Source organism: Myotis nattereri (genome assembly GCF_964212035.1).
Source record: "Myotis nattereri genome assembly, chromosome: 17".
Classification (NCBI taxonomy): Eukaryota; Metazoa; Chordata; class Mammalia; order Chiroptera; family Vespertilionidae; genus Myotis; species Myotis nattereri.
In genome coordinates, this window is record NC_138092.1 from 27740073 (window position 1) to 27755875 (window position 15803).

Consider the following 15803-nt stretch of genomic DNA (forward strand, 5'->3'; position numbering starts at 1 on the left):
TTTAACTTAAACGTTTGTTAAAACCCAACACTTCAAAGAAATTCCAGGCACTCAAATACAAAAACATAATGATAAAAGTATATTTGGCAGATTAATCAAAAGTTATCAGAAAAGGTTATCTTAAATTTTTACCTAGCAAGTAGTAAACATAGTTGCCCAAAAGTACAATATACCCAGTAATATAATTTGTCTGAAAACCCAAGGCATTAGCAGAAATCAATGACCAAAATAATAGTGCATTTTCAGTTCTAAAACAATAGTCCCTAATGGAAAAAAAAAAATGTTTATCTTCCAATTAAGTAAGCAGGTAGTAATCCTCTGTGAAAGAGGAATTCCACCTTTCTTATTTAGAGAAACAGACTTAGCAAGGTTTCTGCATATCCTCAATTAAAAGGCAACTTAAGGTATTCTCTCCTCTTCCATTTAGCAACAATTCCTCTCAACACAAAAACTTCTTGGTTCATTGTATGTCTTTCTTTTCTGTGTCCATTTACCATACTTTTTGAAATACATGACACATTTCAAATACGGGCTCTTCGTTGTTATGTATCGCTTCAGGATTCATATTATAAATGAACATATAAAAGACACTGGTTCTAAAACTATGCTCTCTCCTATTATACATTATGAAGTAATCCAAATACCATTCTAGAAATTACTTTCAAAGGATATAGTGATGACAACACTGGTAAATGAATGAATTATTGCCTTCAATTAAACTAAGTAAATTGTATCACTTCTTTGTCTTTCACTTATATTGTCCCAGTAATCTCATGTATAAACTATTCAATATTTTTAAAGAAAGTAATCAGCCTTCAATCAATCCAACCAGTCACCATCTCTAATACTATACAACGGTAATATGATACTGCTGCAGAAAATTGTATAATCATGCAAAACCATCAAGCAATTCTAGTCTGTTCTGCCATTCCCCAGAGTCACTGCCACTTATCCACCACTATCCTCCTGTCCTAGTCTCTGCCCTCACTCTCAGCAGTAAGAGAAAAAATAGGGACCATTAGTAAGAGATTCACTCAGCTATCAACATCTCATTCTCCAAACTGAACTTCATTATACCCATTGTTACTTCTCTCTCACCTAGGAGAAGGTAGACATCTTCCTGTCCAAGAACCACTGCCCCAGCAAGGTCTGTATCCCATTCCTCCCACATAATGAATGATCCATCATTCAGACCCCTCTCCTGAATCTTCACTCCCTCTGTTTGATTGGTTTCCTTTCCTCAGCTTCTAAATATACTCAATTCTTACCCATTTTTATACTCTCCTTAAATCTTGTACCAATCTCTGCATCTTTTTCTTCCCAATACATGAAGATTTCTTGAAAGAATTATCACCTAATCTTTACCTGTCTTATATCTTATCACCCTACTTAACATGGTAAATGTTAGGATCACCATTGACCTAAACCTGAGAACCAGATTTCTATCTACAACTACTTACTGGAAAGCTCTTTCCCCATTCTCCTCTCCACTTGAATTGACTCACCTGCTGCTGCAAGTCCTAAATCAAATGTTTTCACTCCTCCACCATGAAAGAAAGTTGCAGTGTCACAATGCTGAAGAACAGAGGCTCTGGAACCAGCCTATCACACTCACCCACTTACAAGGTATGTATGAGCTTCCTACCTATAAAATGGGGAAAACAGGGGCAAATCTCCTGGGGTGTAGGGATATTTTCATTTGTTAATGTATGAGTTAATATCATATGATATTCAACAATTGTTTGCTGCTGCATCTACTATTGTATTCTGATTTCTCCAGGTGGAATTAATTCCTTTCATGATGTCACATATAAATCTCTATTCTTGCCCTTGGTGTGTGTGTGTGTGTGTGTGTGTGTGTGATCCCCATTACACCAGAGAGCAAAAGAGGAGTCTTTTTTAATCTCAGCATGTTAGCACAGTCCCTGGTAAATAACAGCACTTTAAAAATGCTTGTTTGCTAAGTAAATAATTAAATATTTATTGTACTTGATCTTATTTTTCTCTATTTTGCCATTTGGCTTTAGAAGGAAAAAAAGGAGAACCTAACATTTTAAAATACGGGAGGGGCAAAAGTAGATTTACAGTTGTGAGTACACAAAACACAACGTTTATTTTATTCTTGCATTATTAATTACTAGAGGCCTGGTGCACAGATTCATACACCGGTGGGGTCCCTCGGCCTGGCCTGCACCCTCTCACAATCCGGGAGCCCTCGGGGGATGTCGGAGAGCCGGTTTCAGACCCACCAGTGCATGGATCTGTGGACCAGGCCTCTAGTATGCATATAAGATCTTTAGTTAATCTCTTACCACCCTCCCCTGTCCCCCCTTCCCTCTGAGATTCATCAGTCTGTTCCCTGTTTCCATGCCTGTGCATTGTGCGTCTGCCCCCTGGTGGTCATTGTGTGTCATAGCTACCAGTCAAATGGTCACTTAGGCTTTTATATATAGAGATTGTATTATTTTCCATATGAACAACTGTAAACCTACTTTTCCCAACCCTGTATATTTTCTCCAAGTGAAGTCATTTTTGTTTTCTGCCTAGCAAGATAATTTTTTTTAAAAAGACAAAACATAGAAACCCCCAAATTCCATATTATCATTTCTCTTAATCTGATTTCCATGGTAATTACATATAAATGTACTACTGTCCTCCATATTGTTCAATACAATACTGTTCAGACGCTAATTTAATCTTTTCTTGCTGTATTAATTTTCTTTTTGCTGGAATTTCCTATGCTATTCACAGACATTAATTTGAAAAGTACTCTATGAAAGAGCTATAAATATTAATAGGAAACCCTGAAATCTCATAGGACTTCAAACACAGACAAACCAAACAAGAACTGAGAAGTAGAAAAACAGTCTAACTTACAGGACAATATCAAGAACCACCAAACTGCCCAGCCTATGTGGCTTAGTGGTTGAGCAATGACCCATAAACCCAGAGGCCAATGTTCGATCCCAGTTGGGCATATGCCCCGGGCTGCAGGCTTCATCCCAAATGAGGATCGTGCAGGAGGCAGCCAATCAATGGTTCTCTCTCATCATTGATGTTTCTCTCTCTCTCCCCCTCTCTTTTCCTCTCTGAAATCAATTAAAAAAATATATATTTTTTAAAAGAACCACCAAACTGATGAGGTAGTATTTGTGGTGATGAAATATTGCACCTTCCAAACACAAAGTCACTGTACATAGCAAGCACTCAATAAATATCTCTTGAATGAATGAACAAAAAGAAATAAAACAAAGTTCATATCTTATGCTAATACCAAAGGAATGGGGCTCTAATAGATACAGTTTGATAATTACAAGTTTGACAAAAAAATTTATACTGATAATCAATACTGCAGCAATATATACAACATAGTACTATTATCCTCTTTCTTTTTGAAGCCCCAAATAAATCTGTTTTGTAATTATAAATCTTATATAATTGTTTAGTTTTTTTAATTTAAGTCATCTAAATTTAAGAATTTACATAAATTCTTATGTAATCAATTTTGGCTACACCTTATGCCATCCTATTTTACTAGAATATATTTATGGTAAAAGAGTTCATTCAGCCAGATAATAGTGTCCATTTAAATTGCTAAAGTAATTCACTTATCGGGTGGGGGGGAAAAACTACCTGTACACACATAAAAATGTATTAGATAACTATTTGCCTTGTTTCCCGACTACTACTTGCTTAAATGTCATTCAACCATAGTTTTTCTTTGATGTAAAATTTTTCTGTTTTTTTTAATAATCAAATTGAATCTTATAACCCTCAATAACCAAAACACTGTCTAAACAAGAAAAAAAGAATTTGTTTTTATAAAAACAATTAACATGTATATGATATTTTTCAGCATACTTTCAAACAAATTAAAAACTAAAATTTTTAATAAAGAACAAAAGGGAAATATTATGATACCCCCCTTTTTTTAGATGAGGAACCCCAGGCTTAAAAGGTGATGTAATTGGCTGAAATTAAAATAGTGAGCTAATCTTGCATGGGCAATAGGAGTCCACTCTCTTCATGCTTGAGCAGGAGCTCTCCGGGTGGCGCCAGACATCCCGGGTTTGAGAACTGGCCACCACATGCACCCTTTTCAGCAAACTCCAATGGTAGAAAAAAACTATTTCTATTTCTCAGTACATTTAAGAAAATATCATTTGGGTAAACTTTCCAGTGTTGCTGGAAATGCAAACTCTCTTATATTACAGTGGAATAACCACTTCATAGGGAAAATAGCAACTGACAGAATTCACCTTCCTGGTGAATATGGTCTCAGAGAACCGTATTCTACAGAATTACAAGGGAATTCAAGAATTAAGGAATTACAAAGTTGGCAGGCAACAAAAGATAAACATAAAAACTTCAGTGACTTTGTACCAAAGGAAAACTAACGTTACAAAAATGTTTCAATGCTCATCTCCATAATGCTGGGATTTAAGTACAAACTAAATAAGAAAGAGTAAAGATAATATTCACCTAAATTTTGGAATTGTGGGCACTTGAAGAAATAAGTCTACACTGCAGTAAAAGACATCTGTCCCACAGAGAATGAATATGCACAGTATAGTGGTATCAGTGAAGCTCAAAATTGAACTTTTAAAACACTTAATTTACTCAAATAAATTCCAAAAGCCAGTTTTACATGAAATGGAGGACTGCTAATTAACAGTCCCTAACATATTTAATGTTTCACGACTACTAAAGGAATCTCTTCTTGTGAAACTAAAAAGTGAGTGTGCACACATGTTTGTGTGATCTTTGCTTCTATCATTCACCTTAAAAAATAATAGGACAATATCAAGTGTCAGTAAGAAATGGAACAACTGGAATGCTCATACTTTGTTCATGGATAAGGAAATTGGTTTCGTAAACTGATTGGCAATATCTACAAAACTTACAAATAACCCAGCAATTCCATTCTAGAACTAAGTGCTCCAGACTATCTACAAATACATACATATATATTTATATATATATATTTATATATATATATGCACAAAAATATCCATAGCAAAATTATTCAGAATAGTCAAAAACTAGAAGTAACCCAAATATCCATCAATAGATAATGGATATTTATATAGCAATAAAATAGTATATTTTACGAATAAACAGTATATTCGTTCATTTAACAGATTACTACATACCAATAAAAAGAATGAATTGCTACTAAATGCAACATGAATGAATCTCATTGACACAATCCTGGGCAAGAGAACTCAAACACATAAGACTTCATACTGCATGTGATTCCACTTACATGAAATTCAAGATCAGACAAAACAAACAAATAAAAAATTCCCAGATTCTTTCTAAAGCCTCCAAATTTCTAAGAGATCATAGTATTCCTCTTAAGGAAATTCCACTTATGTAATAAAAATGTTTGTAATAATCCACTCATAACTTATGATGTTTCCAGGACAATTTTAAAAGTTAAGACTGTTAGGTCATATTTCTTTCTCATTTTGCAATGTAAACCTTTTTTAATTTGTTCTATACTGACATCAAGTGGCGATAACATGTAATGCAGTTTACCGAACTGCTTGTCTATGCTCTCTGAAAACTAAAGGGATTTTAAGAGGTAATGTGGATGTTTTCACAAATCTATTCAGGCTATGAGACGGGAATGCCTAAAGATCCAACTCCAGTTCAGTCGCCTCAAAAGTAATTCTCTCAGTAAGCAATTCGTTTCTTTGAGGTTTTTGCCACTCATTAGCTGAATGATCTTGGGCAAGCTGGTATGCCTTTCTGCACAGCCTCACTATTTATATCCATAAAACATGGCTAATATTAAAACCTATATCAAACAAGGAGTGTAAAATATTCAAGAAGATGTAAATGTAAAATAACTAAAACAATGTCAGTAAAAGCTCAGTAAGTATTGGCTACCAATTCAGATTTCCCTATTAAAATATAAATATCAAAGGAAGGCTAACACACTACCCTGAACTTACTAAAGTTGATAGCCATTTAAAACAATAAGAACCTTAAGTAAAAGATAAAGAGCATGTTCAGGTTTGAAAGGTACTAAAGGGAAGAAAGTGGGAAATCAAAGGCCAACTTTTCCTTTCTCACAATTACCCCTCATGCCAATTCCATGTACATGATTGAGTCTACTAGATAAATCACTTTGACTAATGCACAGTCAATTCAATTAATCAGTTTTGTTTTTCCAATAATTGGATAGAAAAAGCAAAATCAGAATTTCATGTCACCAGAACTTGCATTTCATCATCTAAGCTTTAATAACTTATACTTTAACAACCACTCAAATTAGTTTATAAGGCATGATTGTGAAAACACCTTTTTAAAAATCTACCAGTAAGTCTAATGCATAAGTTAAACATTTTTTCAAATTACAACTGGTAGAAAATTCAAGTCAGTAAAATAAAGATTCCCAATTTAAACATCTACTAATGGCTGAATACCCACCACTTCCCACCAACCTGGCCCCAGGATAACCCATCTAGTCCTACACCTTGTTCTGACTTCATTTCAGAAGGCTAATGGCCATTTTCTGGCCTAACACTCTATTTGATAAATCCTTCAACCCGTGCCCCAAGAGAAGCCTCATCTCTGACTTTGAAAGTGGGTTCTGCTGCCATCTATAATCTCAGAGAATACCTACAGGTATGTTCCATGCAAAATATGAAGTTACAGTAATTAATATGGACATTCAATGTCTTTACAAAGCTTCATTTAGGTCTCTTACAGGCAGGCTGTAGACACTATCCTCTAACAATGCTTTCCAGGTTTTCAGAGATGTTTCCAACAAATGAAGCTAGATGCACTTCACCTACATTTCTAACTTTTGTCCCCTTATTTTTCTCTCAACTGGTTCCAATCATTCCAGCCCTATTGTCCAAACTTACTGCCAGTTTTGGTGCTATTCTGAGTACAATAAAGTTAAACCAATCCCAAATGGGGAAAAGAGCTATAATCAAAAAGGAACTTGAGAAACATGATTAGTTTTAACTTTTAAGTTTTGGCTCTGCAAAAATATGGGGAGAGATTGATCCCTCAAAGGGGGGGAAGGGGTTCTGCCCACCATGTAGCCCCATATAAAGCTTTGAGCAACACAGTGCAAGCAGCAAGTTTTAGTGCATAAGGTTATTGAACTGTTTTCAACTGCTTGACGCAATGTTCACGCATCTATTAGAAAGATATTAGTTTATCAGACAACTGAAGCTTGAAGAGAGTAATGTTATCAGTATTTGCTCCAGCTGCATATCTGAATTCACTCTTGCTTTGATTCTCAGGTCTGACACAAAGTGGCCCAAGAAGAGCAACAGGGAAGCACAAGTCTCATGTGTACCCACAGAACAGTGCTCACCAGAGACCATAAATATTAAAAATACAGTGTTTACAATACCATTAACCTAACTGGAGGTGACATCAAACCCATGAATTTACATTTGGGGCACTGGTAAATATCTTCAAAATTTTAAATGTTTATGACTCAAAATAACTTAGATTCAGGGCGTTAGGAGGCTAGTGAATTAAGAAGGAATGTACTTACATCACTTGAAGAGACTGTTCCTGTTTCAACAGCACCACCGCTACCACGCAGTTTCTATTACAAAATAAATAACTTATTACTTAGTTTTGTTTTTAATTTTATCCTAATTTATCAGTGTATGAAAGGGAGCTAAGCAAATTTTATAATTTTTTTCCTATCCTACTTAATGGAGTATCAACTAATAAAAAAAATGGGGATGATATGAAATATTCTAAATATCATAATACTCATCCATATAATATCTTAGTCAATATATTATAAAATATCGAACAATAGTAAGCTGAATACTAAGCTCCAACTAAATTTCATGAATGAAGCTGGCACAAATTTCCAAGTCTCAGGATTTACTTACTAAATTGTTTATCCAATAAGATAACTGTCTTAAGCTGAGCTATCCACCCTATATTCTGTGCCAAGTTTTTGAAATAGGTACCTAATGATGGGAAGATACCACACAGAACTTAAAATTCAGTTATCACAACAATGCTAACAAGTTACAATGAAAATCAAAATCTTACATGTTATATAGAAATGACCAAAGAAATTTTAAGGTAGAAAGTTAAAGGCTGAATATACAAAAGAAAAGTGATAATAAATTTCAGAAGGGAAATTTTATTTTGTTTTGTGCAATAACTATTATCTACTAAGTGTCATACCCCCATAACCAAGTATAATACTCCTAAATGTTGCTATAAATCAAAGAATAAAATATCCAAATTTGCAACTAATCTGGACTTTTGAAAATTTATTTCTATTAGAATCATAAAATGTGGTCCCTTTATGAGAGAGAAAACACATTGAAGAAAAAGAGACCTTCCAGATATAGTGTTATCAAATGACATTTAAGCAAGGTAGAAAATAAAATCCCAAATAATCCCTATGTTTCTTTCTTTTAACAAGAAGTCTATAATTTAAATCTGATAAAACACTATGGAAGAGGTGGCTACCCACAGTAAAGGAGAGAGTGCCATCCAGGACCTAGCAGAAACAGTGACCAGACTCTGCAAAGCAAAGCTAGAATTGGGCTGGGAACCCTGAAGAGTTATTCTGTAAGCAGAAGGACTTGCAAAGCAGAAATGCCATACCGTAAACAAAGCCAAAGATTCAGCGATAAAAAGAGTACTCTAGAAAGATACTGAAAAGGTCTTTAAGAGCATTTATCTAACACCAATTCTAATGAAAACAGTTCTAGACATTGAAATATTTGCTCCCACTAGTGATAACAGACATATTTCCCACATGCCCTGGCTGGGTGGCTCAGTTAGTTGGAGAATCATCCAAATATGCCAACCTTGCAGGTTTGATCCCCAGTCAAGGCACATGCATGAGTCCACCTAGTCAACCAATGAGTCAAATCAATGTGTCTCTCCCTCTCCCTCCCCCTCCCCCTCCCCCTCCCCCTCCCCCTCCCTCTCCCTCTGCCTCTCTCTCTGCATTCCCCATGAACGCAGACAATAGTTAGTTTGGTGAAGACCAAAGGAGAGGGAGACAGGGGTGGGTGGATGTGGGCAAAGGGTGGGGGAGTAGGAGACACCTGCAATTGTGTCAACATTGAAACTTTTTAATAAAAAAAAAAGAATTAAAACTGGGGGGGAAAAAACATTTAAAGAAGGAAATACTTCCCCCCCCCCCACCCAGTTGCTCAACAAGATTACAATCATAGTTAATCATTCCAAAAATGACTAATCGTCTGAGACACAATATAAATGTTATTCCTATGAAGAAAAGTCTAAGATGAAACAACCCAAAATGTGTAGTGGCAAACTACACATTTTTTCCTGCCAATTCTCATTTTATGAATCCAGCTACAATAGAACCCCATTACCACTATACCATAAAGCTAACACTAAAGCAGAATGAAGTTTGCTCAAAGAAAAAGTAAATTCAAATACAAAAGAAAAATGGGGGTGTACCTATTTAACTAAGTATTCTGATCCCAAATGAAATACATCAAAAAAAACTGTAAAATATTTTCGTGTTCTAAATATCTTGGTTTTTTAAATGCCTCACAAACTCACTAAAATCTGTATTTGTGGCTCTTGTAAAAATACTTTAAAAACTAAGCCAAAAAGTGTTAATATTTATGCTACTGACAAAAAAAAAATTAAAGACACTCCAAAACAGCCCTATCCAAATATAAAGCAATTTGGCTCCCCCCAAAAGATAGGCAATAAGTAAAAAAATCAATCTAAGCCAAATATCCTGGTGTCTCCCTTATGCTTCAACTTAAAACCTATTAAAATAACAGTTGCTGAAATCTAAATGTCAACTTTCCAAAAATGTATTTCAAATAGACATTCATTTGAACTCTAACACTTACAACACAATGGCAACCAATATTGCTTCTCCTGTGTTACTCCTCCTGGCCCATTGCTTCATGTAAACCAGCCCAACACCCAAATCTCATTCTCTTCTACCTTTTCTTCCCCAGAACACTCCTCCCCTCCTTCATTTCACTCCTTTTCTGATGACCATTCCCACCAAGTCTCCCCCTTGCCACCTAATACTGGAAGCCTAAAAGAAACACTCCACTGAGCCATTATAAGTATCTTGTCTTTTGCCCTGTTCTAGGGAACTATGAAGACAAAAACAGAAAACTTGTCGTTTTCCCAGCCATTAAGCCAGCAAGCTATTTCCTCCATGGGAAGTAGAGCTAGAGAGGTCTGAAAGCAACAAGACAGCCAATAAGCAGGCTTCATATTTAACCTTAGACCTAAATAAATGTCCAATCCCACAAGGATACAGTGAAATCCTGAGGAGTCACTGTGAGGCTATCTCACAGCTGGGCCAGCAGCTCCATGCTTACCCAGGAGTGCCTAGAAACCTGAATTGGACTCTTGGCCAGGACTAGAATGAGAGGATTGACTAATGATGTATAAAGTGCTGAAACTCCCTGGTGGCACCCAAAGCAAATGTGTTTATTGGTGTAACTACTTAGTCAGTCTGATTAAGTGACTAAAAGGGCATGAAAGATCCCCTAGAAATATCTGGAGAGCTCTCCCAAAACCGAGATTTCTCCCACAGTTGGTGGTCCAGAGGCCTAAGACAGATGTGCGTGCTGCCCCTGAAGGTCTCTCAGCCCCAAAGTTTGCCTGCACTCTCTCCGTGATGCAGCTTCTTTCCCTGTCACATAAGCCTTACAGGAGTATGCTCTTTGGAGTTGTGTGAATCCTCTCAATCCTCCGACCTGTGTGATCTTGGCAGCCACCTAGAAAGAAGGTACTTCCATCTAGAATGGAAAATCCCAAGTGGCAGAAAGGACAGAAAGGGTGGAGCTGAAGCCAGTCAAAGAAAGAAAAAGTGAAGCAGAGTACCATACCTAAGAGTAGGCATTATTTTAATATATGACTCTTTTTGTCATTTCCCATAATTACCATAAATAGCTTGAGAGAGCATGGATGTTACATTCCTTGCAAAGATACTAAAAGAAATGTCTTTTACCTGTGAACTCAGCTGCGTTTTTATCCAATTGAAATAGTAATTTAAGTCACTGCCTTCCATCAATTCTTTTCCCCAAGCTGCTAACTTGGCAATAATTCTTGCTGCCTAAAAAACAAGAAATACAGTTGAATACTATATTGATTCTAAAAATCACATTATATACCTTAAAAACCAGGCCTTGTAACCATTTTGCTGTATTTTTTAACACTCAACTCCTCCAAAAATAGTTTATACTTCATTTTTAAAAATGTATTTTTAAATATAGTTAAAATGTATTTTCAAATATTTCCAATAATGTGAACCAAAATTAGTTAAATTAAAAATTTCATGACATTCTCTATATTATTCTGAGTTTCAAAAGTAAGACTGGGATTCATTATAAGACAAGCAAAAATCCAAAGAACACAGAAATCCTTCTAGCAGCAGACTCTCACCAAATCACCTGCCAGTCCTGAGCAATCCGGAACAAACTGCCAGACAGTACCTTCAAAGCCTCTTGTGAGTTCTCACACTTAAAATCTTTATCTTGGTATAAAACTTATCCTAGTATTAAACAGCCATCTCTCTTGATATACAAAAATATGCCCTGTTTTCCTCATTCAAAGATTTCTCAATTTTCTTCAAGCTATAAAACCAATCATGAATTTTTTTATTAAATAGGTATTATAAGTATATGTGTGTCAAATCATTATGTTGTACACTTAAATATCTTATAATTTTATTTGTCAATTATACCTGAATAACTACACAATAAGTCTGAATATATATATGTATATGTACAAACAAAATAGGCAGTGTAAAATACTACTTCTCCACACACAAATCCAATTTTATATTTTTTTAGAACTTTCTGAAAGCAAATCATTGTTTCAAAACTCCAATTATTCAGCAATAATTGATCCTAGTAGAAAACAGAAGGCTAAGGTTAGCTAACTCCCAAGTAATTCCTATACTGATGGATTGATATTTGTTCTCATACTTGGATACAGCTGAGCCAGGTGATAGAGGAACGCTTTTAAGGTCAGCAGGTCAAATATTCAAGTGTCATGCCATATCTGGAATTCTACACCATGGAGGGCTAACAGGAGTGCCTCAACTAATTCACTAAGTTGACATACTGACATTTTCATGTGCCTATCTAAGTAAATTTACAGATACATTACCTATTTTAAACTGACTTAACTTCCACAAAATAGATAAGTGGCTTGAAAAGGTTCCTGTAAGGAAACCAGGAGTTGAAAATATAATCAGCAATGTAAGCACAATCAAAATGGCAAAGACAAAGGGACAAGAGACCTGAGGATGCCTGGCTGGTGTGGCTCAGTGGTTAAGCATCGACCTATGAACCCGGCGGTCACAGTTCGATTCCCGGTCAGGGCACATGCCCAAGTTTTGGGCTCGATCCCCAGTAGGAGGAGTGCAGGAGGCAGCCGATCAATGATTCTCTCTCATCATTGATGTTTCAATCTCTCTCCCTCTCTGAAATTAATAAAAAATGTATTAAAAAAGAGAGAGAAATACCTAAGGGTTCTACTCCTGGCATAAAGCTCCTTCATCTGCATGCGATAAACCAATAACAATCTGACCCTCAAAATTGTAAAGATTATCCAAAAGTAATTAAAATCATAAAGAAATTGAAACATGGATTTGGCTACACAATTAATAATGATGAACTTTACCCTAACTTTAGATTTGGTCTTTAAAATATTTGTCAATTTTATTATAAAACCATCAATATTAGGAAGATTTTTAAACCAGTATCCAGATAGTGAAACGAGCCTCTACAATTTGAAAAAATAAAATACATTATTTTTTTTAATTATTATTTATAACGTAGTTTATTTCATGAGTCCCCCTTTTTTATTTCTCTTGTCATTGTTAAAATATATACAATATATGAGTACATTTGTACAGAAATGAATATGGATATGTAAGAAGAGAGAATTCATATGCTCAATATTGTTTCACTGACAGTGTTTTTGACTTGGAAAGCTTAAAGGCATCTAATAAGATGAGCAACCTCAGGAGCTCTCCCACCCCATGGCTCACTCCACGCTGAGAATAGGAAAGCCTTGATCAAAGACTTATTCTCTCAACCCTCCTCTCATACATCTCCACATAGTCCTTAAATAATTCTTCAATGTTAAGTTTAAAAAAGCATTGTATTCAAAAATGTTACAAAGCAATTAAATAATTGCTTAATTAAAATAAAAATTAAAGCTTTACACAGTGGCAGTATCGTAGCCAATGAGGTTTATCGAGGTGCGATTATTGCTAATTGAAAAAATAAAAAATAAATTAATTAAAATTAAACACAATAGCTGCTTCAAAGCAAAATTTAGTTTCTAAAGTAAAATTCAGTTAATCCTATCATAGATGTCCAGAGGCATTTGCACATCAATTACAAGGCTATTATTCTGACTCATCATTACACTCTACAAAACTTTAACTGTATCAAAGCAAACCTATCTTTTACTTTCCCCTTATCCCCACATTATTAAACACCAATAAGAAAACACTGCTTTGCAAAGTTATCACACCAATTACTCCTCTGGGAACTGGGAGATTATCAAGTCATAAATGGCCCAGGTGTGTTTCTTCCCTAAACCAGACATTTGATCAATTCAAATTTACCATATGGACAGTAAAGAGATCCTGGCGATTCAACATGGGCAAAAAGTAGGACCAGGCAGTGTTCTTGCTCCGTTTAGCATAGTCAAAAAAAATGCTAACACGCTGATGATTTTCCTAAAAAAGAAAAGGAATGATGTCACTAATCAGAATGTATTTTCCTAAAGAATGTGGCAACCATGCACTACTACTCAACCTTTCATTTTATGTCCCATCAATTCGTTTGTTTTCTTTTTCCAGTGTGTATAAGATTTGCCTCCCTGAGGTTATTATTATGGGGCGGGGGAATATTGCTGGGGGCAGGGGTATTTTAAAAATAAAATTACCTTTAATTATTCTGATTAGTTTAATTCAAGTGAGTCAAGACAGCAGACCCCAGCCCTGCAAAGTGTAGCATTCTAAGTTACTTTCTTCTCAGCCTGCACTGCTGAACTGACTTCCCTACTGTTATCTAGACCCCTCTATCCTGCTTCCACACAAACAAAATAGGAAGAGGGCAGAGAGATAACAAGTTAGCTGTAGATGACAGGATCGGCAGGAAGAATCTCATGCTATGTACAAACAGACAAGGAAAATGGGGTATTAGAGAAATCTCAAATGTGCAAAGTTACTCTTAGAATATCATGATAGAAAAATCAGGGCACATAAAGAGAGCCAAAAAAACAGTATTTCACACTAGCAAGTGGATTTAGGAATTGAGAAACAATTATTTCTTAGTTCAAATGATGCAAACTCTACCTCTCCCCTAAATTTTCTCTGCATATTATTGGCTAAAATACACTTTCTGGTTCACTGAGTGTGGTTCCTAAGTAGCAATATTTGGTAAAAGCACAAATAACCACACAAACAATCATTTTAATTTTCAGATCAGTATTTAATTCTTTTTAAACACCCTAATTTTAATTTTGGTCTGTGCTAGCAGTTACCCCATTTGAGGGACAGACTACCATTCCTTAAATAATAAACACTATAATCTAGAATAACAATGAAAATGGTTATGCTGATAACTTTATGAAAGGACTCAAAATTCAGGTCATCATTAACTCCATTGGTAGATAATTTCCAAAGTTAAAATTTTAATTGTGCGTGTAAATGAACAAAGTACCTTACGTACATAAAGAGCAGAAAATATTTTATACATTTTAAATAACTTTAAAACCCATCTTCCTCTACCAGTCTTTTGTGGTCTCAATTCCTGCTTAAAAATGTACTGCCAGCCTGGCCAGTGTAGCTCAGTGGTTGAGTATTGGCCTATGAACCAGGAAGACACGGGTAAGGGCACATGCCTGGGTTGCAGGCTTGACCCCCAGTAGGGGGCGTGCAACAGTTCTCTCTCATCATCGATGTTTCTATCCTTCACTCCTTCTCCCTTCCTCACTCTGAAATCAATAAAAACATTTTTTTTAAAAAAAAACACCACAATGTATTTCCAGCCATCACTGTCCCAGAAGCCCTAGTTACAAACCTTTAAGAAAATATGGATAAAGCCCTTCTTCTCAAAGTACACATTTTTGTATTTAAAAAAAAAAAAAAAAAGGAGAATATAAGAAAATACACATGTACCTACCTATTTTTGCAAAAAGGAAACGCAGGAAAAATAAACCAGAAATCTAGGATATTGGTTACCCACAAGAGATAGGTGGGAATGGGGTACAAGGGATGGGATAGGGGTTGGTGATATTTCTGAGTATACTTTTCTGTATGAATATAGTTTTTAACTTCTGGAAGCATATTAATGTTTTACATAATCAAAAATAGTAAAATAGCCGAAACCGGTTTGGCTCAGTAGATAGAGCGTTGGCCTGCGGACTGAAAGGTCCCGGGTTCGATTCCGGTCAAGGGCATGTACCTGGGTTGCGGGCACATCCCCAGTGGGAGATGTGCAGGAGGCGGCTGATCGATGTTTCTCTCTCATCGATGTTTCTAACTCTCTATCTCTCTCCCTTCCTCTCTGTAAAAAATCAATAAAATATATTTTTAAAAAAAATAGTAAAATAAAATAAACAAGGATGAGAAAAAAACTAGAGCAGAATACAAATGAATCCCAATGTATTTAAAGAAAAATAATTTAACCACTCTGAACAAAACTTGAGCCCAATACTCTGACCTACATACCTGCAGTTTAAAGATAAAATACTGCAAACAAACACTGAACTCTAGGAAAAGATTTTGTTTTTCACAGCTTTATAAGTAAAAAAAAAATTAC

General features: G+C 35.5%; 1 protein-coding gene across 3 annotated transcripts in view; it reads right to left on the reverse strand.

Annotated features, from left to right (window-relative positions):
• Positions 1-15803, reverse strand: part of ATP6V1H (ATPase H+ transporting V1 subunit H) — a 93612-nt gene that overhangs the window by 47716 nt on the left and 30093 nt on the right. For 2 of the 3 annotated variants that reach the window (XM_081111321.1, XM_081111322.1), the window contains exons 5-7: positions 13601-13714; positions 10967-11071; positions 7526-7579 (exon numbers count right to left, since the gene is read on the reverse strand). In XM_081111321.1, the coding sequence (XP_080967447.1) occupies positions 7526-7579; positions 10967-11071; positions 13601-13714 (273 nt within the window). The remainder of the gene's footprint in view (positions 1-7525; positions 7580-10966; positions 11072-13600; positions 13715-15803) is intronic. The other variant, XM_081111323.1, reaches the window with a different exon arrangement.